General features: G+C 51.7%; 1 protein-coding gene across 4 annotated transcripts in view; it reads left to right on the top strand.

Moving 5' to 3' along the window:
• The window catches only part of Iffo2 (intermediate filament family orphan 2), a 45,426-nt gene extending 20,957 nt beyond the window's left edge, over positions 1 to 24,469 (top strand). The window contains exons 1-9 of one of the 4 annotated variants that reach the window (XM_035439455.1): positions 4,532 to 4,593; positions 8,415 to 8,475; positions 10,251 to 10,346; positions 11,547 to 11,687; positions 12,915 to 13,054; positions 17,316 to 17,436; positions 17,550 to 17,642; positions 18,492 to 18,622; positions 20,352 to 20,457. In XM_035439455.1, coding sequence (XP_035295346.1) covers positions 4,547 to 4,593; positions 8,415 to 8,475; positions 10,251 to 10,346; positions 11,547 to 11,687; positions 12,915 to 13,054; positions 17,316 to 17,436; positions 17,550 to 17,642; positions 18,492 to 18,622; positions 20,352 to 20,457 — 936 coding nt within the window. In that variant the 5' untranslated portion in view covers positions 4,532 to 4,546. Of the gene's footprint in view, positions 1 to 4,531; positions 4,594 to 7,818; positions 7,939 to 8,414; positions 8,476 to 10,250; positions 10,347 to 11,546; positions 11,688 to 12,914; positions 13,055 to 17,315; positions 17,437 to 17,549; positions 17,643 to 18,491; positions 18,623 to 20,351 lie in introns of those variants that run through there. The other 3 variants (XM_035439456.1, XM_027399866.2, XM_027399867.2) reach the window with 3 other exon arrangements.
• Positions 24,470 to 26,066: the final 1,597 nt, after the last annotated feature.

Here is a 26,066-nt window from a genome sequence, read left to right as displayed (position 1 = left end):
TATTTGTTTGTTTATTTATTTATTTTGAGATGGTGTCTGTTTATGTAGCCCTGGCTGTCCTGGAGCTTGCTATGTAGACCAGGCTGGCCTGGAACTCCCAGAGCTCTACCTGCCTCTGCCTTGAGGGTAACTAAAGGCGAGTGCCACCATGCCCAGCCATAAAGACACTCTTAAATACCTTGTGCCTGATGCCAGCAGCCCCTCCTCCTTCCATCTCACTTGCTGCCATGTTGGTTCTGGTTGAGACAGACCTCAAAGGACTGGGCAGAGCCCACTTATTCTTGAGGTGCGTTGTGAGCGTGGTAGGCGGATGCAGGTGTTTGTCTGAAGAATACTGGGTGGCATTAGCACCTGCCTTCTTTTCTTCTGCTGCCCATCCCCATGTAATGCTGGTCCCCCACCCAGGGAGTGACACCTAGTTCATTGTCATGGCTATCACCAATGACAATGCAGATAGGAACTTAGGGGCCACATAACCTGGATGCCATATGGCCTGTCACTTACAGTATTGCTCAAGTATGCTCCCAGGCTGAGTGACTGTCTTGAAGGGGTCCTGAGGCAGAGGCTAAGGAGTGGTCTATATGCCCATGGCATCCCAGGCCCTATTCTGGGCTCCTTTCATACAGTCTGCCATGACATAGTTGAAATAGCACCGATGTCCAGAGAGGATAGGGAACTTACCCAAGACCACCCAGAAGCAATCAGATAGATCCAGGATGCTCAGGCTCCAAAACCCTTCCTCTTCTTTCTCTATACTTGTTGGTTTGACCTTCAGGGCTGATGTCTCAGCTGACTCTGAGACTTTGGGGTTCATTATATAACCATGTGGTTGTTGTAGGGATTTGTCTGGGGACCACAGAAACTGTTTGTGCTTGCTCTGGTGGGCAATGAGGATTAACCTAATTTGACCTCATATTGTCACTGAGAGGTAAGAGATTTGCATAAGATCACAGGACTGAGCTGAGTGGTGGTCGAGCACACCTTTAATCCCGGCACTCGGGAGGCAGAGGCAGAGGCAGGGAGATCTCTGAGTTTGAGGCCAGCCTGGTCTACTGAGTGAGTTTCAGGACGGACAGTCAGAGCTACACAGAGAAACCCTGTCTCAAAAACCAAAACAACCCCCCCACACACACACAACTGGATAGAGCAGAGGCCAGCCAGACCCAGGATTTCCTGTACATGGGCTCAAAGGAGTGGGGCGGGGGGTCAGCTAGGATTGTCATACTTTGTCTCTGTCTCTCCTTTCCAAGACCCAGTGGCTCTGCATAGACAGCACAGAGACCACCAGCTGCCCTTCGGAAGTTGTTCTTGGCCATTGGCAGACAGGTGATGGTCATAGTCTTTGGTTCTGTGAGACCTGAGCATCACTGGGCACACCTTTAATCCCAGCACTTGGGAGGCAAAGGCAGGCAGATATCTGTGAGTTCTAGACCAGCCTAATCCACAAATCGAGTTCCAGGACAGCCAAAGGTGTCACACAGAGAAACCCTGTCTCAAAAGACAAAAAACAAACAGAAAACCTGAGCAGCTTGTAGCAACTGGCATAGACTGAAACAGTGAGACAGAGGAATGAGCCTGTGCATGCTGTCACCCTGTCCCTTGCTTGCAGCTAGGCAGAGGAGGCTCGGAGGCACCCTTTGAGAGCATCTGAGCTGGACACTATCAAGGCTGGTACTGCCTGTCACTTAGGGCCATGGCCAGAGTATGCAAAGAGCACTGTGGATGCAATATCCAGAGAGATTCTCTCCACTCCTCTGTGGCAGGGTCTCATGTAGCCTAGACTAGCTTTGGATTCCTTATATAGTTGAGGCTGACTTTGAACTTCTGCTCTTCCTGCCTCCACCCTGCACTACACCGCCATACCTGGTTTATGTAGCACTAGAGAAAAAACCCAGGTTCTCAGGAGTGCTAGGTAAGCACTCTGCCAACTGAGCTATATCCCCAGATTCTTGATGATGCTATTACAGGTAAGTGGACCCGGGGCTGAGACGAGACTTGCCCAGATTATGCAGTGAATTAGCCACAGCCAGTACTCAAGAACCTCCTGATTCCTGCCTGGGCACCCTCCCCTGCAGAGAGAGAGCTTCCCTGTGACTTGTGACACTGCCTACCCTCTCTCCAGCAGCCTTGTAGGGATGGTCCAGGCTGTGAATAGGCTTATGTGTCTGGTGGACAGCTGTATGCTGGGGGAGGGCTGTGTTGGGTCTGGAGGGTTCCTTAAAACCCAACCCATTACCAGCCTGTTGTCTGGGCTACAGCCCACTCCAGCTATTACTGCCCGCCTGTAATGGGATCGGCTGCCTGGGTTAAGTGTTCACGTTAAATTAATACCTCCTCCGTGGAGACAATCAGCTGGCACTTAATTTGTGTTTCCTTCTGGGCGGCGGAATACAGCTGGGCAGCCCTAGTGGGCATGTCTGTGTGACAGTATCCTTTCTCCGTATCCCAACTCTGGAGAGGTGGTACCCAGAAGGCCAGGGCAGACACAGGTGGGTGGGGGAGTGCAGGGCTCCCTACTGAAAGGTAGACAGCGTGAGGTTCCTGGTTGTTATCTTCGAGGAAGACTATGTGCTCACAGTCCAGGGATGAGGAAGCGGGGGTGGGGGTGGTGGGGGGTGGCTCATGGGTTTGTGGCTTAGCCTTTAGCTTCCTGGGGCACAGGCTGGTGGTTGGTTTTGCTGGCTTCTGTCATTGTGTCGCAGCCCCCACCTCCCCATTCTTTCTGTACTCTGCTGCAAACACAGAAGGGCTGTGGTACAGAAGAGGGGCGGTGTGGAATGAGGGTTCCCTCTCAGTCAAGATTAGCGAGCCCCTTTGGAGGGTGCAGGGAAGCCGTTGAAGCTGTGGGTCTTCCCAGGAGAGCCAGCCTGGTGTTGGGTAGCCCAAGGCTCCCTGGTTGGTCTCTGCTGAAGCCCCTGTCCAGCACAGACCGGTATGTGACTGGGCCTCCACTCTGCTGGGAGCCCCTTGTCTGTCTGCACCTGGCCCTGCTGCAGGGCAATGGGATGAACTCATCATCTCCGTGAGTAGGGTGGAGCAGAGACGGCACAGGCAGACCAAAGGGAAGGAAGCTGCTGTCTGCCCCCACCCAGGGCCAGGCCCAGGCCCACGCTTGGCCCAGAATGAAGTTTTCCACTGATGGCCCCAGCCCAGCCTCACCTGCGTCTTGTTTCCTATCACCTGAGTGAGTTGGCCTGGGTGTGCCTGCTTCAAGGTGGGGACCATACTTGCTGCTCCCTCCTGGCACCCTGAGGCTCCCGCCTGCTCCCCTGCCTGCCTGGCCTGCTCTTGGAGCCAGACTGAGCTGAGCTGCTGGCTGTGATGCGCAGCCATGACTCAGGGCTGGGACTTGGGGTCTTCACCCTCCTCCTCTTCCTCCTGAGTAGTTCCCACAGCTATCCTCAGAGATGAGATGCTCTCCACCTCCAACACCCAGAGAAGGTGGCTTGCCCGGGACCTCACAGCTGGGGACTGTAGCAACAGGGGTTGAAGTGTTACCAAACTTGGAGCCACAGTCTGTACCCCAAGAAGCCAAGTTCAGCCACCCATCCTTGGGAAGCTAATTAAAACAAATTAGCAGTGTGAAGAAGGGAAATGTGTTCAGTGTGGCCACATGGGGAAGGGAGACAAAGAGATCCGCTGACCCTCTCAAGTCACTCTCGGGGTCCTGAAGTGAGGTTAAATCTTTCAGTCGGGAGCCACGGGTTTGAGCATATATGCAGTTCTGGACAGAGTGTGGTCCAGCCACCCATGCCCAGCATTGTTAGGCTTCACTCTCATCCTGTAAGTTGCTCTGACAGTTGTTAGGACTGTGTGCAGTCCTTTCCCAGGAGTCAAGGCCCCCTCTCTGGCTGTAGCCTTTTTCTTGTTCCAGTATGAGATTCCTGGGGAAATTGCTGTTTCTCGGGGTCCGTTGTTTCTGTGGCCTGAAAGTAGGATTGAGGGACACAAGTGTCTCATTTTCAGAATGCCTTCATTTCTGCCTTGCTACTTCTGTCTCTACAGTCTGGGGGCTCCAGGACTGACTCCCCACAGGCCCCAGGCTGTCTGTGGTGCTCTGATTATCTGAGGGGCTGTACCCACTTTCTTCCTGGGGCCTCTGAGCCTTTTTCTGACTGCTCAGGATATGAAAGCCCCGTGAGTCAGCCCCTCTGCCAGCGGCTTCAGCTCGCGTTTCCGTCTCTTCCTCTCTTCTCCGTAGCCGGGCTTCGTGGGCTCCTTCCTGCTTCTGTGTCATTTTGAGTTGATGGAGGAGGGGGAGCCACTGGCCCTGGTTCAGGCAACCAGGACTGGGCTGGCTTTAAAGCCGCCCCCTCCTCCCCTCAGTGGCCAGCTGAGATTTCTCATCTGTCACGTGGTCCTAGCACTGGCTCTTCAGGAATGCTGAGAGACCACATCTGGCAGTGACGGCGCTGCCACCTCCCCCTTCAGCCACCAATCTCCCACATGAGTCTCTTCCGCTTAGGTGGTGGTGAGGCTGCTCTCAGAGCCTGGCTGAGAGCACCGCTTTGTGGAGTCATTTCCTCTCCTTGCATTGGTTGTCTTCATGTCCTCGCCTCCCCTCCTGGCCTCCCCTCCCGGCCTTGAAGGGTTGTAAGTAGTGGGAGGGGAAGGCTTCTCTTTTTCCTTCAGGCTTCCTGTCTGGGATGTGCACGCCCCTCCCCCAGGAGGGGTGCGGGAGCCTAGAGGACTTAGAGCATGGCTGTGTGGGAATTCGGCTGTGGATTCCCCAGGCTGGGAAACAAAGATAAGATTGGGGGCAGGGTTTAGGCTGAAGGAAGGGGCCTGAGTGTGGACCGTTTCATTCATCCGCCCTCCCATTCATCTTCTCATCCACTTCTAATCCATGCATCCATCCCACTCCAATAGGGATCAGCAAGATGGCTCTGAAGGTAAAGGCAGCTGCCACCAAGCCTGAGTTCAATCCCAGGACCCCTCGTGGTGGAAGAAGAAGACTGACTGCCTTTCCATCCAATGAGCATCCCCCTCCTTACTGAGAAGGGGTAGGGAGGCTGGCCCCAGCTCTATCTACCCTTTGCACCCATAGTCCAGAGACCTCCTTATTTTGATCCCTTCTTGCTTTATTTAGCCAGGGCCCAGGGTGCTCAGAACAAGGTGAGGTAGGTGCCCTCAGACCCTGGCATGGTGAAGAGGGTAGAGGTGGATGCTCACTTCTTACTCTCCCTAGCCTCATGGGCTTGGATCCCTTAGGGGGGAGTTAGGAGCCATGAACATGATATCAAGGGTGCCTGGGAAGACCTATCCTGGTCGATGGGTCTGGCTGCCTTAAATCTGTGGATTTTTTTGAAGAGGATGCAGAGGAGAGAAGATGACATTTGGAACAGCATGGGAGAAGGGAGAAGGTTCCAGGAGGCAGAGGAGGAGGGAAGGAGCAGGCTAACACCTAGAGGCCAAGCCTGCTTCATCTTCAACATGGGGCCTGACCTTGGGGGATTAATATATCCTCCACTCCAGTTCCTGTATCCGTCATCCCACACTTAAGAGATGTTGGAAGTATGGGTATCAGGACAGTGTGGAGACACCCACCCTTCTGCCCCAAAGGTGGTTTCTTGAAGGTGATCCCAGCCACTTTGTCCCCCCACTCAGGGCCACACCCTAATAGGAGTTTAGGGAACAAAGGCTTTCAGGAAAGTGCATCCACAAAGTCCCTGGCCTGAAGCTTTTAAGTGTGTGTCCACTCCTGGTGGCAGGCGGTCCTGTGCCTTTCTGCTGCTCTGTTCCTCGGGTTTTTTTTTTTTTTTTTTTTTTTTTTTTTGCAGGTCCCCTCCTTGGCTAAGCGTCCCCTTGTGGGCAGCCCTGGACAGGGCTTAGATGGTGTCTGGGAAACAGGTGCTGAGATCTCAGCCAGCCACTCAACTGACAAGATTTTGGGGAAGCTGGTCCTGGGGAAGATGCGCCACCTGTCTGTCCTTTAATAATTCAGGCAGCTCGTGGCTGAAGGGCAGAGATTTTCTGCATTGTCAACACGTTAGCCAACTGTGCCAGCTTTTCCCACTGCCACCACTGGGAGCGATGGCTCTTCGGGGCAGTGGGCTCAATCTGTGCCACCAGCTGCTGTCCACATTCAGGGTCTGTCCTTCACCTCCTGGGAGATAGAGGGCCAACTGCACACCTGCCCCAGCTTTGGAAATAAAAGACCTATGAAATCATTTGTGCAAACCCATCCTTGGGGTGCAGCCTGGGAAATGTGTGGAAGTGGAAGCAGGGCACTGGGGGCGGTGAGGAAGGGGAGCAGGGAGATAGAGGCACTGATATCATCGACAGAGCGCCATCTGCAGGCTGGCATCACCCAGCAGCTGTGTGCCTCACCTAGACCGGCTGAGTTGGGTTTTCTGTGGGGACAAGATGGTTGGGTGGTTCACCTGCAGGGTCTAGGCTGAGGGAGGTTTGGGTCCCAGCTCCCTATTAGCAGCTGTGTGACTTTAGGAAAGTGACTTCATCTCTCTGAGCCCCAGCTTCCTCACCTGCGAATAAAAAACCAATTTTAACCTTGGATAAAAACCCAAGAGGATCACTAATTCATGTGAAAGCCTAAGTGTGTATGAGGGAGGCAATGAGTCCTGTGTGTGAGACCCAGACAACATCTGCCAGACGGTAGCTGCTGTTCCTGTCTGGACATCTAAAGGCATGCGTGGTTGATGAGGGGTAAGCCTGACTTCTGGCGAGGTGAATAATGGCAGCTGCATTCCAGGGGTGTGTGGGGGACCGGTGGTGTGCCTTCTCTCTCCTTCAAGCTTTGCTGGTTGCTCCTGTTGTTGGCATGAGAGGGCCTGACCCCAGAAGCTGGACAGCAGCCAGTACCACACACTTACTCTCCCTTGAGCCTTCTCTGCCCTCCCCATCAGAGCAAGTGACCAGGAGTGATGATTCAGCCCAGACCTGTGTCCTGGGCCTTCACCTCCCTCGAGGGAGGCCCCAAATGCCCTGGGCTGCTAGCAGTGGTGAGGGTAGCCTGGCACCCTGCCCTTCTCAATAGCCCTACCCTCTTCAATGAGAGGTGACCAGCCCTGGATTCAGCATCATCTGTGACATACTGTGTAACCTTGAACAAATGCAGCCCAGGTCTCCGTTTCTCCCTGTGGGGAGCATCTAGGGAGATAGTCCCGTTTGTGTGAGGCCCTGAGATCCCTTCTGTGTCCTCTGTGGTCTGTAGTTCCAGACTTGAGCTCAAGGCAGATATGGGCCTTGCCATGCCATGGGTTAAGGCGGAAGTGGACCCATGTCTCCTGGGAGCCTGGCAAGGCCAGCTTGTGTGGTTAGAGGAGGAATTTTCCTCAGTGTGTGCAAACAGTATCCATTTTCTCTTGTTTCCAAAAGCTGGTGATGTAAGCAGCCCTTCATCCAGTCCTCCCCTCTGGCCTATTTTTAGCCTGGCCCCACAGCTTCTTAAGAGTCTCAGACCTCCTTGCTCAGCGACCATGTAGGGAGGGTAGCATGGAGTGAGCAAAGACAGAAGCCTGTCTGTTTGTCCCCGGGCAGAGGAGAATAGGCACAGGCCGCCAGTTCCTCCGGGCAGGGAGGGGATCTTAGTGAGGTGCTCAGCCTTGGCTGCCCGTGTCCTTACCACACATTGGGAAGGGTCTCTCAGCCAGGCTTTGTTTATCTGCTGTGACATGGGGATGATGGTGGCATCCATCCCACCCACTCTGGAGGCCCGAGTTGCATCACAGAAACCTCTCTAGAGGAAAGCTGGTGCTGTTACCTTTGCAAGTGTCTCCCTGGATTGTCACAGCCCCCTGGAGCTGTCCCTCCCCATCGCATGGTTAATGTTGGGGTACACATTAACCTGTGTGCTTAGCCCCTGTCGCTTCCTCTTCAACCAATGGGTGTGTAAAGGAAACAGTGTGCACAAAGTTCTCAGGCCCTTGCCTACAAGAGACGCCGCGGCAGGGAGGGCTGAACCTAGCCAAGGATTAGGTGTGTGCCTTTGGGCAAGATATTTAACCACTGAGCTTAGTCCCTACATCTGCAAGACTCTAAAACCTGCACCGGCAATTTCTCTGGCCTGTGAGGTGTGCTCCACATAGCCCTGATAATAGTGTTTAGCATGGAACGTTTGCTTCTTAGGGAAGAGTCCCAAAGCCTAGCTTTGGAACTCTACCTTACATGACAGCTGGACCAGCAGCACCTGTGTAGCCCTTCACGGTTTTCATGGGATAGGCAGAAGTCTTTCCCATCTCTGTCCCCATAATACCATGCGTGTGCCTCAAAGGTGGCATTTGCTAACACTGGGCCTTATGGTTAGCACCAGTCCACTGTCTTGTTCCCTAGGCTAGGAGTTTCTGGAGGCGGGCGGGTTTTCCTAGGCCTTTCCTGCCCTTCAGGACGATGAGGGTGGGAACTGGGGGACTGGCAGGACGAGGTCTTCTGACCATTTGTTCTTGCTGTTGCAGATGGGAGGAAGAGCTGGCCAAGCGTATGAATCTTCAGACCATGGTGGACACACTGCAGGAGGTAAGAATCCCCAAAGTCCCCAGCCAGAGAGGATTGCAAGTTAGCTGTGGGGCCGTGATGGGAAAAGTTGGGCAGAGAGTCCTAGCATAGCCTGGGCCCTGATCATTCTCTACTACCTTGGCCATTTACAGGGCAGAAGAGCTCAGGCACAGGACTTGGGAAGTCTGGGTCTTAAAGGATGACTGGGGCCAGCTGCTTCCCTCTCCTGCCTCTTGACCTCTAAGTGCCACTTGGGCTAGGTGGTCTGCAGGTCCCTTTGACCTTCCAACTGCAAGTTCCTCAAATTAGGACTGATAACTTGGAGAGATCTGGGGGACAGATCACCTGGTAGCCCTCAGCCCAAGCAGGCTCTGGGGCAGACCTGAGGATACTCGCCTTGTTGCTTTCTCTGGCTACTCTGCATTCCAGGCTGCACTACTCACACAATTACTGGGAATCCTGAGCAGCACACTTTATCTTCAGCCTGTTTTCCCTTCTCTCTCTGTCACATGGGTCAAGACTAGCAACACCGTGAGAAGGCAAAGCAGAGTTAGTTTATTTATTTATTTTTTTAACAGCTGGGTGTGGTGGCTCACACCTATAATTACTTGGGAGGCGGAGGCAGGAGGATGAGGAATTTAAAGCCAGCCTGGGCTGCATAGTGAGTTCCAGGCAACTTGGGTTGCATGAGACCCTTATTCAACAAAACCAAGCTGGACTGGAGGTGTGTCTCAGTGGCTGAGCTCTTTGCCCGTCGTATGCATAGCTCCAAGTTTGATCTCTAGCATTGAGAAAAATATTAAAAATTAGAACAAATTGTTTCTAAAATTAGTTAAAATTTCAGATTACTTTTCTGACATTTAAAGTATTTATTTTCCAAGAAATTGAGAGACATATCTCAGTTAGTAGGATGCTTGCTTAGCATGCACAAAGCCCTGGGTTCCCAATGCAGACAATGTGTGGTGCACACCCACAACCCCAGCATTTGAGATGTGGAGCCAGGAGGATCCGTTCAAGGTTGAACCGGGCATGTTGTCAGATGCCTTTAATGCTAGCACTTGGGAGGCAGAGGCAAGCTGATCTCTGAGGTTAAGGGCAGCCTGGTCTATAGAACAAGTTTTGAGACAGCTCTGGCTACACAGAGAAACCCTTTCTTGAAAAACAAATGAACAACAACAAAAGAAGTTTAAGGTCATATCCTCAGCTACAGAGGCAGTTTGGTCTCAAAAAAAAAAAAATAGGAAAGAGACAAATGTCCTCTTTTTCTTTATAATAAAGTTTTTTTTTTCAACATATTCACAGCCAGATGTTGGGAAAGTTCATAAAGTCACAAAGGATCAAAATTACCTGCAGTTCTTCCTTCTGGTTTATCAGTTTTGGGTTTTTTTTTTTGTGTGTGTGTGTGTGTGTGTGTGTGTGTGTGTGTGTGTACCCTCCCAGCCTTTTCTGCACCAACAAATATGCCCACATCCCAGTCGGCACCTTCAAATGCCTATCTTTGAACAAAGATGTGAAGTTATCATTTTCAAGGCCAAAACTGGTCAGACATTGGCACGTGGTGGATTGGGGGTTGACCCTGTATTTTTAAGTGCTGGGGATCCTGCTGGCATTAACCTACCCTTACCTCCCCATAGCTGCCTCTCTTTTTTCTTCGCCATAAATGACCCCCAGGAAGCTTTGGGAGCAGTCAGCACGGCTTGGTATCCAGGCTGGGATGAAGCTTATGTAGACACTGAGTGTCCAGGTGTCCATCCTCTCTGCCCCTTTAAAGCCTGCCTATCTCCATCCGTCCGCAGGCAGCCCAAGAAGCAGAGGCTATCCAGGAGGAGATGAATGAGAAGATTGAACGTCTCAAGGCCGAGCTGGTGGTGTTCAAAGGGCTCATGAGTGATGTAAGTGGTGTGGCCGTCACCCTAGGTATCATGACCTCCCTTTACCCATCATGCCAAATGCTTCCTTCACTCCGAGGCTCGAGCTCGGCTTGTAGTTACAGTCGTGGCTGGCTGGTTTGTTCCGATGAGGGATGCATCGGGGACCAAGCACCTCCCCACCCTCCCCACATCGCTTCCCTGTGTCTGAATAGAGGTGCTTTAACTGCTGCTTAACCCATCGCCCTCCTCCTCGGGCCCCTGACATCTGTATGTGTCCTCGCCATGTGATGACCTCGGTGTCTACAGAGCACAGGAGACCGAATGGATTTGGCTGTGTCAACCCGAGAGACTTCAGGCTCAGGGAGCACACCCTCCTGTAGGGTGTCCTTGTTAAGTTGGGAATGGCTGGTGTGTGCGTCTTCTTGGCCATCTGGGGTCCCTCTGAGTGACCAACCATGAGTGGAAACAGCCGTTAACTGCATAGGCCTCTTCGACTCTTGGACCTGGGTTTCTTGTCAACCTTAGGAGTGGGTAGTCTGCTAGAAGAGCCCACCTGAGGGAGAAGGAGCCTGGATTTGGTGACTCAGTCTGGCTCAGCTCCTGGCTTTCAGAGACATGCAGTTAAGTGTGGTTAGAAGTTGTGGAGCCCAGGTGGAGGCCACCTGTGTCTCTTCACTTGGGTGCAGAGGGAACCCTGACTCTATGTGACCCTGCTGTCATCTGTGGCAGGAATCTAGAGAGAGTGAGAGCCGCTGAGGTAGGCATGTTATGGGGGACAGTAGGGCATGAGAGTGGGAACAGAAGGGGAGTCTGTGCATTTGTGTATGTGTGTGTGTGTGTACACACATGCATGTGTGCTGGGGAATTAAACCAAAGGCCTTGTCAGGCAACGCACTCACTCACTGAATGACACCAGCCTTGAAAGGGTTTCTTTCCACGGTCTCGGCGCTCTTGTCCTCTACTCCAACTAAGCCAGCATTGCCATGCCCTGCAGCCCAGAGGGGACCAGCACACACAGCCTCACATCTTCCCTTCTGAAGTCCCCATGACCCCTCCACTCTGAGCAGTGCTGACCAACCCTCCACCCTCAGGAAAGCAACACCCAGCCCCGCAACCGACTCCAGGGGCTTCCCCACCCCTAGGGCTCTCCTGTCTCCTCTGACGGCCCCCTCATGCTTGCTTCGCCCCTCGCTCACGTAACCCCTGCTGTCCTCCCTGCAGCCCATGACAGACCTGGACACAAAGATCCAAGAAAAGGCTATGAAGGTGGACATGGACATCTGCCGCCGGATCGATATCACGGCTAAGCTGTGCGATGTCGCGCAGCAGCGGAACTCGGAAGACGTGTCCAAGATCTTCCAGGTGACCAGGGCTGGCCCCTCTTCACCAGTCCCCACCCCAACCCCAGAGCAAGCCCTGACCTCCACCACACCCTGTCAGCGCCTCTTTCCCTCCACATTTCGTTTAGCCCCTCCCCATCCTGAGGTAGTCAGTCACCTGACCCTCTGGCCTCCCTTAGGGAGACACAAATTTGGGGATTTGTAGTTTACAGCCCAGGGGGGGGACAATAGGATGTACCAAAGAAAGGACATGGTCTAGCCAAGCTGGAACCCAGATCTCCTGGCTCTGCAGACCATGTCCTCCTGTGCCCACCATTTCTCATGAAGCCTCTTTCTCTGAGACTCTGAATTGTTTCCACAGTGGGGGAGCCCTGGCCAGATGATGGGGAGTCCTGACAACTGGTCCTCAGGATCCCAAAACGTTATTGGCATTTGCCTAATTCTCATTCTCCCCAAAGGTCCCTGTACACACACCCCCCCCTCCCCTGGTTTCTCATGCAAGAGAGAAGGCGGTTGGTTGGTACCAATGGGCAGTTCTGGAGAGGGCCTAGTTGTAGTCCTGCTGACACAGGGCACACGTCATTCTCAGAAGTTTTGGGTCATAGTTTGGCTTGTGCTTTAGCCCAGGGCAGTGCAGTGTGTTGTTGCTTTCTGTGTGTGACTCTGGATATAATTGGGGGAGGTGGGAGCCTCCCCCAGTCCTTTCTCCATCTCATGCCTTTTTGCTGCTTTCTGGGGGACTGATCCCTGCGGGGAGCCATGCAGCCCTCATTTGCTTGGGTCTTGTGTGCTTGGAGCAGAAGCTAGGTAAACCTTCCATGCCTCTGCATGTGAGAGGAAGGTTCTGAAAGCATGCAGCTATTTTGACCTTTGTCAGGGTTTCTTGGTTTCTCTGGCTGGCTTTGAGACATCCCAGGTGATGGTACCATGGTCTGGCCTACCATTGTTCCAAATCATGGGCCTGCTTTTCTGGCGATGGGCGAGCCGAGCTGGCCCAATCACTAGGCCTCCCGCGGCAGGACTTGGTCACTGTGTCTGTGTTCTCCACCCTGCATGCCTCATGCCTCACGCTTCCTGCTAACACTGCCTGCTTCTTAGAGGACCTATGCAGAGCTCCCTGCCATGGTGGCTGGCCCCAGCCATACTCCATTTACTCCTTGGGACACTGGTTCCCTTCCAGGCTCACCACCCCCACTCTCCACCTCAGCTAAGCACCCCAGTTACCTTGGTCTCTTCCTTCCCTATCCAGGTGGTCCCAAAGAAGAAAGATCGTAAGGTTGCTTCGGATGATGACATCTCTGAGCAGGACGGGGAGGTGAATCGGTTCTCAGATGAGGAGGTTGGCTCTATGAACATCACAGATGAGATGAAGCGCATGTTTAACCAGCTGTGAGTTCCGAGGTTGCCCAGCAAGGGACATAAAAGAGCCCTGGATGTGATGTGTTCTGGAAGAGTTTGGATTCTCTCTCTGTGTGTGTGTGTGTGTGTGTGTGTGTGTGTGTGTGTGTGTGTGTGTGTGTGCTAGTGTGTGCTAGTGTGTGCTAGTGTGGGTGCATGAAGATCAATCTTGGTGCCAGAGATCAATCTTGGGTGTCATTTCTCAGGTGCTGCCCACCTTGTTTCTTTGAGGCAGGGTCTCTCATTGGCATGGGACTCACTGGTTAAAGTGAGTTGGCTGGACAGGGAGCCTCAGGGATCAGCTGTCTCTTCTTCCCTAGTACTGGGATGACAAATTCATACCACCAGACCAGGCTAGCCCCAGATTCATAGATCCGCCTGCCTCTGCTTCCTGAGTGTTTGGGATGAAAGATGTTGCACCACGACTGCTCGGCTCCATGCTTGGCTTTTTAACATACATTCTTGGGATTGAACTCAGGTCCTCATGTTTGCACTGCAAGCACTTTACCCACTAAGCAATCTTTCTAGCCCCTGGATTCATTTCTTAAAAAGAGTTTAAATTTTTTTTAATTTAAAAAATGTACTTATTTTTAAATTTTATATCATTATTTATTTTTATGGTATGAATGTTTTGGCTGCATGCATGTCTGTGTGATGGTATTGGATCCCCTGGAACTGGAGTTACAGACAGTTCTGAGTTGCTATGTGGGTGCTGGGAAATGAACCCAGGTCCTTTGGAAGAGCAGCAGGTGCTCTTAACCATGGAACCATCCCTCCAGCCCTGCTGGATTCTTTTTTAAACAGAGTTTGGGAAACTTCCTGTTTTAAGCCTCTCTTTGGAGGCTCAAGGCCAGATATCACATGGCACCATCCGTGGCTGGGTATCTAGTGCCTCCCATATTTGGGAAGTGTGCCCATGATCCTTTACCCGGGCTTGTAGAACATACCCTACCCAGAGAGGTGTAGGGAGAGGATTGCTTCAACTAGGATTGTCCTTCCTTGCACAAGGGATAAAAAGGCAGGGCTATCCCATCTCTTCCCTCTTCATGTGTAGTCTGCCTGATGACCTCATGCATCTAGGAGGGGCCAGTAGTGTGACATCACCTCAGCGCTCTATCCCCAACCATGCATTACAGGCCCACTCTTCCAGTCTTTCTACGTGGGCTGCTGTGTTGACCCGCCCATGGTTCATGGGAAGAACCTTGATAGTCACCAAGTACCCTCCATGAAATGACACTTGGCTGACTCCAGACTTTCACCAAGCAGACAGCATCATTATTAACCTATTAAAGGCTCTGAGGGGGCTCAGCAGGACACGGCAGAATTGGAACTCAGAGTAACCTGCCACTCCCTAGCATTCCCTCCCCAGGAGATGCCAGCTGAGTGGCAGAGTCTGGCATGAGTAGACAGAGAGCCAAGTGGTAGGTACCAGCCTTTGGGAGCCGTGTGTGTGTGTGTGTGTGTGTGTGTGTGTGTGTGTGTGTGTGTGTGTGTGTTGTTTGTGTGCAGGCTCAGTGATGTCACATTGGTTACTTAGACTTCGTTATTATAAGAAATCTATTCATTCAGGACTCCCCTACGAAACCCTACAGAGAACTGGGCACCAGGATCCATTGAATATATTGCACTGTGGCCTTGGCCTATTTGGTGTTTTCTTCTGAACCCTGATCCATTTTTAACTCTAATCCATACAGTACCCCAAGGTGGGATTGGGAGAAGGCACTGGGTGAGTCAAGGGCAGGACTGGGAACCCCATGCTCTTGGGTACCTGGATCCTGAAAGCTCAGCTCTGCCACAGCTGGCACCATCCAAAGATCAGGCCACCAGCCCCTTGACCTCCATATGAGGGAAGTACTTCAGGACCACAGAGTAGGAAGAGCCAAGCCCACTTAGAGGGTTCAGTCCTCTGTTCCCTTAGCCTCTTCCTGCTTGTAAGAGATGTTCATCTTCTCTCTGCTGTGTCACCGTTCCTGGCTGCTCCCTCTTTGGTTTCGATAGGTACTTAGCACCAGCCGGGTGGAGTTGGGAGTTCTCACCTGACACCTGATACTCTCCCTTCAAACGGAACCAAGACAACCCTGGACATTTGCTATTGATAATGCCAAGGACACCCCTTGACTCTTGGTTCATCTTTCAACTTGAGTCTCCCTCCAGATCTCATGCTCTCACCTTCTACTAACAAGAGGGTGTCCCCCAACCCCCACCTTTTTTTTTTTTTTTTTTCCTTTTTTGAGATAGGGGCTCGTGTAGCCCTGGCTAGCCTCAAGCTTGCTATGAAGTCTAGAATGACCTTGAACTTCTGCTCTTCCTGCCACCCCTTGAATACTAGGACCCATGCCTGACTTGGGCAGTGCCGGGAATCAAACCCAGGGCCTCCCATGCGTGACAGGCAATCACTCTCAACTGAGCTGCAGCTCTAGGCTTTTGAAAAGAAATGTGGTTGGGTATGGGTTTTGCTCTGGGAATTCCTGAGTCTAAGTCACTATTGGATGCTCAGAAACCCAGATCGCCTTCATTTTGTTGACTAAAAGAGCTCCTCAGAAGGAATCAGTTGTCTGAAGTATTTCATGGAGCCTCTAGGAATCGCTAGGCTGGTCAGAAGTGAGGTGCAGTGCAGAGGTGCCCATCCAGAGAGCTGAGTTGGGGTGCCTTCACGAGGGCTCCTTCTTGTGTGTGGAAAATGCGTTCAGCTGTGAGTAGTGATCCCTCATGTGGTGGGCACTGGAGTGTTGACAGGGTTCAGTGTCTAATTAGATTTGTCTGGCTTATAGTTGCCTAAATTTAAATAAATAAATAAATAAATAAATAAAATTCCTTGATCGCCCCTATGCCTATCCTGTTGCTCTGGCTGGTTTTTCCTTTCTCATCTGGTATCTCCGTGAGCCCGTGGCCCAGCCCCGTGGTTACTCCTACCCCCACGGGCCCCAGCCACTTCTAGTGAGGCTTTTGAATGACACACCCGTGTCAGAACTCTGTTTTGTTTTGATCCAAATCAGTGGCTTGGGATCAGTGGCTTGGGCTTCAGACCAAGGCTGAGAAAGGAATTTCAACCGTCTTCCGAAGTCCCAGGGAGGGGTGGGGGCTCTTTCCGTCTCTGCTGCCATCCATCTTCCTGTCCCTTCTGGCTAGCCATGCTTCTGCGGGCCTTCAGGTCTCAGGCGCTGGAAAGGAAGTGAAGTCAGTGGTGGACTATGTGATGTGCTAATGGGTGGACCCCAGGGGCTCAGAATCGCCTCCTTCTCCATAGCCAACCCCAAGCTTATTTCCTGACTCACGGGCGCCATCTACACGCTTCTACAAGAATTGCTGTTGGGCGAGGAACCAGCCTGGTTTAGCTCTAGGGAGCGCTGTGGGGAGTTTTTTAAAATCAGAATTCCATCTGTGTCACTGCCGGTTGGTCCCCAAATAATAACTTTGTTGAATGATGTAGAGCTCAACATGGAGTGGGGGTGGCCATCCTTCTTTTGATCAGAAGTATGTCTAAAGCGGGGCGGGGGGGGGCATCTGAGAAGTTTGTTTGTTTGTTTGTTTGTTTGTTTTGTTTTGTTTTGTTTTTGAGACAGTGTTTTTCTGTGTAGCTTCGGAGCCTGTTCTGGAACTCGCTCTGTAGACCAGGCCTCGAACTCACAGAGATCCACCTGCCTCTGCCTCCCAAGTACCGTCCGGCTCTGAGGAGATTTTTAAAAAAAGATTTATTGTATTTATGTGTATGAGTGTTTTGCCTGTGCACCATGCGTGTGTAGTGCCTGTAGAGTCCATAAAAGGGTGTCGGGGCCCCAGAACCAGTGTTAACAGACAGTTTTCCACCACCATGTGGGTACTGGGAATTATTTCTAGTCCTCTACGAGAGCAGTAAGTGCTGTTCATTACCTAGCCATCTCTGTAGCCCTGGGGAGGGTGGGTGGATTGTTGACACAAGGTTTTATACCATAGTTCAAGCTGATTGGAACTCAGCCCAGGCTGGCCTTGAATTTGATCCTCATATCTCGTCCTCCTGAATTCTGGGACCATAGACATGCCTCACACTACTTTTGACCTGAAACCAGACCTCTAATTGTACAGAAACATTCACGTTTTGAAAGACTAAAACTCTTTTTTGGATAAGACAATTGGCTTTGGCTACCACCCCATCTTGGTTGAGAGCCACCTCACGGGTGCATACACACTGGGGAAGGTGCCCCTTTCTGTCCTCTCTGTATGTGCCCCAGGAGCCTGGCTTCTGTTAAGTCATGCCCTCTGATGTCACCCACAGGCGGGAGACCTTTGATTTTGATGATGACTGTGACAGCCTGACCTGGGAAGAGAATGAAGACACCCTGCTGCTGTGGGAGGATTTTACCAACTGTAACCCGACCATTGACCTGCAGGGCGAGGTGAGCCCAAGACCTGCCTTCTCTGCGGGGTGCCTCTTTCCCATGATCCTTCAGTTTTGCCCTTTTCATGCAGCTCGTGCTCCCCAAATAAACTGTCCCCCCTATCTCTCCAGCAAGAAGAAAACTTGGGCAACTTGATCCATGAGACTGAATCCTTCTTCAAGACGAGAGACAAGGAGTACCAGGAGACGATAGGCCAGATCGAGGTAAGAGCTTGGGCCATGGAGCCTGCTACTGAGTCTGCTGGGGCTGTACAGTTGAGATCCTGAGTGCCCATGGAAATGCAGGCTTACAAAATGGGACAAGCAAGGGGGTCAGGAGTCAGGAGCCTGGCATTGCAAACCTGTGCTTACTAGGGTGTTGGTTTCCTAATCTATAAAGTTGGGCAGTGATTCTTGCCTCCCCTAAAGAGGCTAAGGCAGGTCACTGTCAATAACAGTCTTACCCAGTGCCTAGCATCAGTGGACATCACTCCGAAGTTAGCTCTGGTTATTCTGGGTTATCCTTACCTCCTCCTCAGCTGTAGGGACTGGGTACCCATACAGAGGAGAAAATGATGTCCAAAGAGGCCAAGTCCCTTGCCCACTGTTTCCAAGTCAGGAAGCAGTATTCAGGTCAGTGTTCTTGGTCACTGGTGTACAAGAGTTAATGCTCTTCCTGTATTGGAGAAGGAGAAGCCCAGAGTCCTCCCTCCTCCCTGGAGGAGCAGGTGGCACAGTACAGGAGAAGGCTCAGAGACATGAAGAGTTTCCTGTTCCTGCCCATAGCCAGTTCTTCAGAGATGCTGAGTACAGGGAAGTCCCCTGAATCAGATGGGGCTTAGCCAGACAGACCTCCTCTGGGGTTGCTAAGTGACCATTCCCCTTTGACCAGAAGTATGTCTAAAGAATATTGACTGGTGTGCAGAGAATAAGGAAGGTTGAAACCTACAAGGCAGAGACTTGAGGGCACAGTGTCTTGGGATGGCCTGGGTGGAGGAGGGTGGTTGCTGCTGCTGGTAACTCGAGGTTCAAAGGTCCCCCTCAGCACCTTTATTCTTCATTGACTCTTTCTAGCTGGAGCTGGCCACAGCCAAGAGTGACATGAACCGGCATCTGCACGAGTACATGGAGATGTGCAGCATGAAGCGAGGCCTGGACGTGCAGATGGAGACCTGCCGCCGCCTCATCAAAGGCTCCGCAGACAGGTGCGGCTGCTGCTCCCTAGGCTGCTGTGGTGGGGGCCTTAGAGAGACGTTCTGGGGCTGCGTCATGCCCCTTCGCTACATTTTCATTTTCCTGACCATCTATCTGTCCATCCATGCATCCATGCATCCATGCATCCATCCATCCCTCCACCCATCCATCCATGCATCCCTCCATCCATCCATGCATCCCTCCATCCATCCATGCATCCATCCATGCATCCATCCATGCATCCATGCATCCATCCATCCATCCATCCCTCCATCCATCCATCCATGCATCCATCCATCCATCCATCCATCCATCCCTCCATCCATCCATCCATCCATGCATCCCTCCATCCATCCATACATCCTTCCATCCATCCATGCATCCATCCATGCATCCATCCATACATCCCTCCATCCATCCGTCCAAGCCCTCAGGATAAGCATACCTACTCTGTACTAGGTGATTTATGCACCAAATCTCACAGAACTTCTGTTTACAACAATATTGACTCAACAGATAGTTGTCAAAGGCATTGTGTGAAAGACCTTCTGAGTTTGCTTTCTATTGCTGTGATGAAACACCATGCCCCAAAGCAAGTTGGGCATGAAAGGGTTTATTTGGCTTACACTTCCACATCACAGTACCCTGAGGGGGAGTCAGGACAGGAACCTGGAATCAGGGACTGAAGCAGAGGCCGTGGAGCAATGCTGTTCACTGGCTGGCTCTGCATCACTTGCTCAGCCTGCTTTGTGTACCACCCACCTGCCCAGGGTTGGCATCACCCCAGTGGGCTGCACTCTCTCTCACATCATTCATTCATTAAGAAAAGTCAGAGTTTCTGCCCTTGGGGAGTGTAGCCCCGCCGTTATCTACTGAGGTGGGGTGCAGGGGGCAGGACACACCCCTCACTGTTACTATCAGGATCCTATTGCGTCCTTCCTCCTTTCTCATCTTTCAACCCCGCCCACGTGGGCCTATGCATCAGGTGTGTTTTGCAAAGGCAGACCCCCTTCAAGATATGCATCCTTGTTGGGGGACAAGACACACAGATGACAGGATGCGAATGCTTGGCTCAAAGCTCAGGTTCCTTTTCTTGTGCCAACTGTCACCGTGTAAGAGGGTGCAGTGGCTGTGTGGGAGGTGTAGTGGGTAGCAGAGGTTGACTTCACCTGTTCAACCTTTAGCTCATGGAATCCCCTAGAGCCCACTCTTATCATAGGCAAGTGGAACTGCTTACCAGAGACCCCTCTGGCAAACTGAACCCTGGAGCTGTTTCCTCCAGCAGGTGTAGTCTCTGATGTATTCTCAGGTATCTGGGGTTTACTGGGTACCACTCTGTGCTCAGACCAGGAATGATGGATGATTGCAGCATGAAAAACCAAGCTGAACCCATGACCCCCGCTCCCAAGGGGAAATCACACACTAGACTAAGCAGTGGCTGGGGCTGGGGGTCCCAAGGAGTCACAAGAGCCATAGGCCGCTCATGGAACCTAGAGGAGCTAGAGGAAAGTGTAGCCTGGGCAGGGATCATGGAAGGCGCCCTTCAGGGTAGATCCCGTTTGGTTCTTTTTATGTTATTGCTGGGGGTAGAACCCAGGGTTCCACACTAGACAGATGTTCTGCTCACCCCAGCCCCTTAGGGTAGCTTTTTACAGGTGTGACTGCAGAGTTCCTGGCCCTGGAATGTCAGGGGACCCAGGCTGCTCGCTCAAAGTCTCCTTTTCCTTCCATGCTCTTCAGGAATTCACCGTCCCCCAGCTCTGTGGCCAGCAGCGACTCAGGAAGTACAGATGAGATCCAGGATGACCTGGAACGGGAGGCAGATGTGGAGCCCATGGTCAGCTGATAATGGAGGCCCCGTGCAACTGGTGGTCTTGGTGATGGGGCCCAGCCTCCTCTCCTCACCGAGCCACGAGGGCTCCTCGCCACACAGACTTCTGTCCTCCCTTCTCCGGAGGCCCAGCGGGACCGCTGCTTCCTTCCTTCCTACACTACCCACCACCACCCACCCACCCCACCCACCACCCACGGAATGGTGCTGTCGATTTTCTATCGTTCTCCACATCACAAATGCAGACTTCTGTGCGACGATGCAGTGCAACTGTGCCTTCTCCCTTAAGCTGAGCCACTTTGAGCTCCAAAGAATTCTTCCTAGCAGGTGTTTTTTATACAAAACTCTAAGGTGAGGGGGGGGCCTGGGGTGTGGTGTCTTTTGGTTTTCTCCCTCTCACCTGCTCCTCTGATTGTCCATGAGCTTTGCCCTCCCTCTTTCCCTCTGTGTGAAGTGGCCACTTGAGGAAATCTGCCTTCCAGAGGAAAGAGGCTGTTTATCTCCAGACCTGGGTGAGGGCCCCCTAATGCTTTCTCACCCACTGAAAGACAGAGAGGTGGATGGAGTGGCAGGAGGGAAGACCTTTTTTTTTCTTCTTCTTCTTTTAGATCAAGTGGTGATGTGTTAGGGCAAGGCACTGTGGGGGAAGATAGAGCCTCACTGTTTAAACTATGCAAAAAACAAAAACAAAAACAAAAAGCAGCTTGCCTTACATCTGTGGGGAAGGCAGGCCCTCTCTCAGACTCCTGGGAGTCTGGGAGTCCTGGGAACTGGGAGGGAGGCCAAGGTTAGCCTGAGACCCTCATAGCCTCTGAGGGTGAGCAGTGGATTTGGGGGTGGCCCCATTCAGATCCCAGTGAGGCCTGCATTCTGTAAGCTGGCCCACTGGATTATTGGCTTTCTTGGGGACCTCTGTGGGGTGGGGTGGGGTGGGTGGGACTGTGGTCTTTTATTGTCCTGGTGACTTGACATTCTTTCCTGCCCCTCCAGCCACCTGCCAGGTTCCACAGTTGTAATTTCTCTGTGAGAAAGTATGAACAGGCCAGGCCACTGGTAACCACTCCGTCCACCATGGTGCCATCTTGGTCCTCCATTGTCCCTCCTTCTGGCTAGAAAATAGCCTTGTGAGGGAAGAGGAGAAAGGTGGTAAGGCTCCTGGCAGGCTAGCGGTAGCAGGAGCAGAAGCCCCAAGTAGGGACCATTATCATTCTTGTATCTAGGCTTTTCCAGACCCACTTGATTAAACTCTTGGGGAGTCACTCTGAGCCAGTGTTTCCCCAAGACGCCAATGGGTCTGAATTAAGGGGCCATAAGATAGACCATCCATCTAGTCTCAGCTAGGAGCTCGCCTAGCAATCAGGTTTTATTTTTATTTTATTTGTTCTTATTTTTGTGTCCACTTGAGTGGTTTTGATGGCCTGTTGTTTTTGTTGACCCAGAAGCTCCCTCTGGAGGTCAAAGGAACAAAATGTACCCAAGGACCAGAACCCATGGGCCCTCTGAGGCCTGTGTGTTGAAGGGCAGGGGACTCTGGGCTGGAGCCATGGTGGTACCCCGATTGTCCCCTGCATCCTTGTATCCTCTCTCTGTGAGTGGCCCCATCTGTTTTGCATTTAGAACTGGTGTATATAATAGGCAAATGTATGTATAGAGAAGAGAGAGAATGTATTTGTTGCTATTTCTTTATATAATTTATCAGAATTTGGTGGCCTTTCTCATGTGTGTTTTCCATGATGGGGTGGGGCACATCCCACTGGTCCCTGTGCAGCCTGCTGCAAGGGTTCGTTCGTTTATCATCTCTTGGTGACCAGCCAGTCCCTACTGGCAGGTACTTGGAGGGACAGTGGTTTGGAAGAGACACAGCCCCTCCCCTCACTCCCTTTCCCACAGCCATTCTTTTAAAGGTTACAGGGTTCATTTGTTTCTGGTTATTATTATTATTGTTATTGATATTATTGCTTTGTTTTTATTTTAACCAAAGGGTATCAGAGCCAGATGGGCCTGGACCTTAGCTGCTTGTAAAAATTTCCGTTTCCATGAGGGCAGGAAGGTGGCTGCCCCATGGGTCTCCTTGGCTGAGGCTGGGGAAGGTGTCCATCCAGTGGTAGAGGCTGCGATTCGGGCAGGCAGAATAGAAGCTGCCCTTGCTGTTCTTCAAGGTGGTGGTGTAGTAGTGACACATATCTCTAGAGTTAAGACAGTAAGCTACAGTATAAACCCTGGAAGCTGGTGTCCTGCGGTGTTATTTTTTGCTTTCCCAACTGTATACATAGGTCATTTGTCTAGGTGTATGAGAAAGTCTGGCTCCAGTGTGTTCCTCCCTGCTGGCTTTCAAAGTCTGCTTTCCCCTGGGGAGTGAGGCTCTGAGACAGGAGGATGATGGGAGAACACAGGAGTGGCGGGCATGTCTCCTGGGCTGGTTCTGGGGTCTGAGCCTGGCCTCCTCTCTTTTTTTTCAGTTTGTTGCCAGTGGGCCCTGCTTGTCCCCTCACTGTGAGCCCACAGCTTGCCAAGAAAGACCCCCACCGCTCACTGGGGCAGCGCCTGCCTACTTGTCCATCCTTGTAAACATGTACATACTTCTTTTTGAATTTTCTATTTCTGAGCCCGGTGTCATATTGACACTGGTGTTTCAGGGCTTCTCAGATGGGCTCTCCGTGTTGCCCTTGGTCATGCTCCTACTTTGGGGGCCACATACATAGGTGCAGCAGGGAATCAGCAGCATACTTTCAGGTCCCTGGTTGGTTGTGTGAGACACACACACACACACACACACTCACACACATTCACACACGCTCACACTCCTCTAAGACTCCAAAGGAGAACCACTGGGAAGCGGTTTTGTTTCCCTGTAGCAGTGTGTCTGGAAGGCCTGTCCACTTTGGACTCTGCTCTGGGGGTGGAGCTCAGATGACCTATGGAGAATCAAACCACTTTGACTTTGGGATGGGAGATGGGGCGGGCTAAGGGATAACTTAAGCTAAAGGTATTCTATTTATAAAGCAAGAGACTCTATTTTTATGAAAGGAATAGGTTTTTAATGTAGGATAGGCCGTTGTGGTGGCCCAGCATTTTGCTGTGGATGAGATAACCACCATGTTTGTTGACTCGGGGTGTATAGCAATCAGTACCCCCCTTTCCTCACCTTGTCTTCTGTCTTCACTGCACATAGCTGGGGTGGAAGTGGCTTCCTTCTTTCCTCAACCCTCAGCTCCTTGGAAGCCTTGGGAGAGAGCAGAGGGGGGCTGGGAGGATGGGGAGGGGCGGACAGGCAAGTGGACGGCAGGAAACCGAGGTGGGGGAGGGGATGCTTCAGAGGTAGGGTTCTAATTAGTTTTCCCAGCTGCTCTTTGTTCCCACTCAGCTGTGTGGAGTTGGGAAACTCTGTGGGCTTGGGGAACACAGGACTTCTTCCGGGGCTGGGGCTTACTGTGTCTGAAGTTGCCCTGCAGCTGGAGTGGGTACAGAGGGGACCCAGGATGCTCAGAGCTCAGCCCTGACTGTGTGTACTCCAAGGTCCTGCTTGCAGTCTTTGTTCCCTGGATGAAGGAGCAGGGCTCTGAGGATTGCCTCGACCTGGATCCTCCCTCTGGGGCCCTAAACTTGGCTTTTGAAGGGTAACTCCCTACAGGGAAGAGTGAGGAGGGGTCTGAGCAAAGACATTCGCTCTCTCTGGGAGGGGATTTTCCCTGGTTGAAGATTTCCAGGCTCAGTGTGGGCTGCGTGTGAGTCTTAGGCCAACCCCTCACTTTTCCAGTTCCCTCCCAAGCTCTCAAAGAACTGTGGTGAACTCCCCACAACGCCCCCTTTACGCACAGTGTAGCATCCACCTGGTTTTTAGTCCCACCCTACCCCACGGTTGCTGTGTCTGTCAGCTGGGTCTAAAATCACCGGGAGGGGTTTGTACTCAACTAAAAGACTACTGACCCTACCAGAAAACCAACCTGTTTACTGTACTGTTGTAAATACCGTGCCCTTTATATCCTGTATATTGGCTTCTTTTAAATAAAGTAAAAATGTCTTAGAATGATGGTGTGTGTTTCTTTTTGTCATGGTGATTGTGGGAGGGGTCAGAAGACTAAAGCAAACACATTAACCAATCAGCGATAAGATCGGGGAACTCCTACCTATTTGCAGAAGGAGGTAAGGCAGGACTTGACCGTAGAGTTCCAGGCTAATTGGCACTGTCCGGTCTGAAGTTGAGGTTCTACCAGCTACAAAGCCCCCATTCCACAAGCCTCACCAGAGTGTCTACAAGAAGCACCCGCTGGGCTTTGAATTCGATACGGTCCACTGTTCTACTGACTTTAATGGTCACGTTCAAAAGTGATGTCACTCCAATGTGACCTGTCTTTCCCAGGGATGAAGGGGAACTCTACTCCCTCATATTTATGCAGTGCCCTTTTCCAACGTTCTTGGCTCAGATCTCCAAGCCTGTCCCAAATGGTGTAACTGGGAGAAAAAGGAGAAGCCCCGGGGGACAGGGGTGTTCGAGGTGGCCATTATCATCCAGTTCTACAGAAGAAGAAACTGAGGCCCAGAGGGGCTGTATTGAACAGTTTTTATGTCAACTTGATGCAAGCAAAAGGCATTTGAAAGGAGGGAACCAAAATAGAGAAAATTCCTCCAAAAAGATAGGGCTGTGGGCAAGCCTGTAGGTCATTTTCTTAATTGATGGAGGTGGGCCCAGCCCATTCTGGGTGGTGCCGTCCCTGAGCTGGTGGTCCTGGGTTCTGTAAGAGAGCAGGCTGAGCAAGCCAATAAGCAGCTCCCTTCCATGGCCTTTGTATCAGCTCCTTCTTCCAGGATCCTACCCTGACTTCCTTTGATGATGAACCAAATAAACCATTTCCTCCCCAACTTGCTTTTGGTCATGGTGTGTCATCACAGTGATAATAACCCTAACAAAGTCAGAGGCTAACCTGTCCAGTATGGTATCAAACTAGAATCGGATAGAAGTGACCTTACAGTAAATGCCCTTGTCTCAGTGCCAGAGACATAGAAAATACATCATTTATTTATTTATTTGGTTTTTCGAGACAGGGTTTCTCTGTGTAGTTTTGGAATCTATCCTGGCACTCACTCTGGAGACCAGGCTGGCCTCAAACTCACAGAGATCTGCCTGCCTGAGCCTCCTGAGTGCTGGGATTAAAGGCATGCGTCACCAACGCCCAGCCTAGAAATAATTATTAAAATAAAGAAAACCCATACTGGTATCTTGGGAATATAGTGGTTCCTAAGGGCAGGCTTCAGAAGCAAGGTTTTTTTTTGGGGGGGGGGGGAGGGGGGCCGGGGATTTGGAGCCAGGGTTTCTCTGTGTGGCCTTGGCTGTCCTGGAACTAGTTCTGTAGATCAGGTTGGCCTTGAACACAGAGATCTGCCTGCCTCAGCCACCCGCCCCACCTGCCCGCCTGTGCCCCAGGGACTAAAGGCGTGTGTCACCACCGCCGGCTCTAAAGCTTCTCATGCAGAAAACTGATTTTTTTTTTCCCCCGGTGGGGCAGAGGGACACAGAGGAAAACCTTTTTTTTTTTTTTTTTTTTTTTTTTTTTTTTGTGGCTAGAGGCTTTGGGGGGAAAAAAAAGGAAGGAAGGAGAAAAGAAAAACGCTAAGCACAGGCCCGC

Source organism: Cricetulus griseus, chromosome 2, assembly GCF_003668045.3.
Source record: "Cricetulus griseus strain 17A/GY chromosome 2, alternate assembly CriGri-PICRH-1.0, whole genome shotgun sequence".
Lineage (NCBI taxonomy): Eukaryota > Metazoa > Chordata > Mammalia > Rodentia > Cricetidae > Cricetulus > Cricetulus griseus.
Note: the sequence above shows the minus strand (reverse complement) of the source record. Positions and strands in the feature narration are given on the sequence as shown.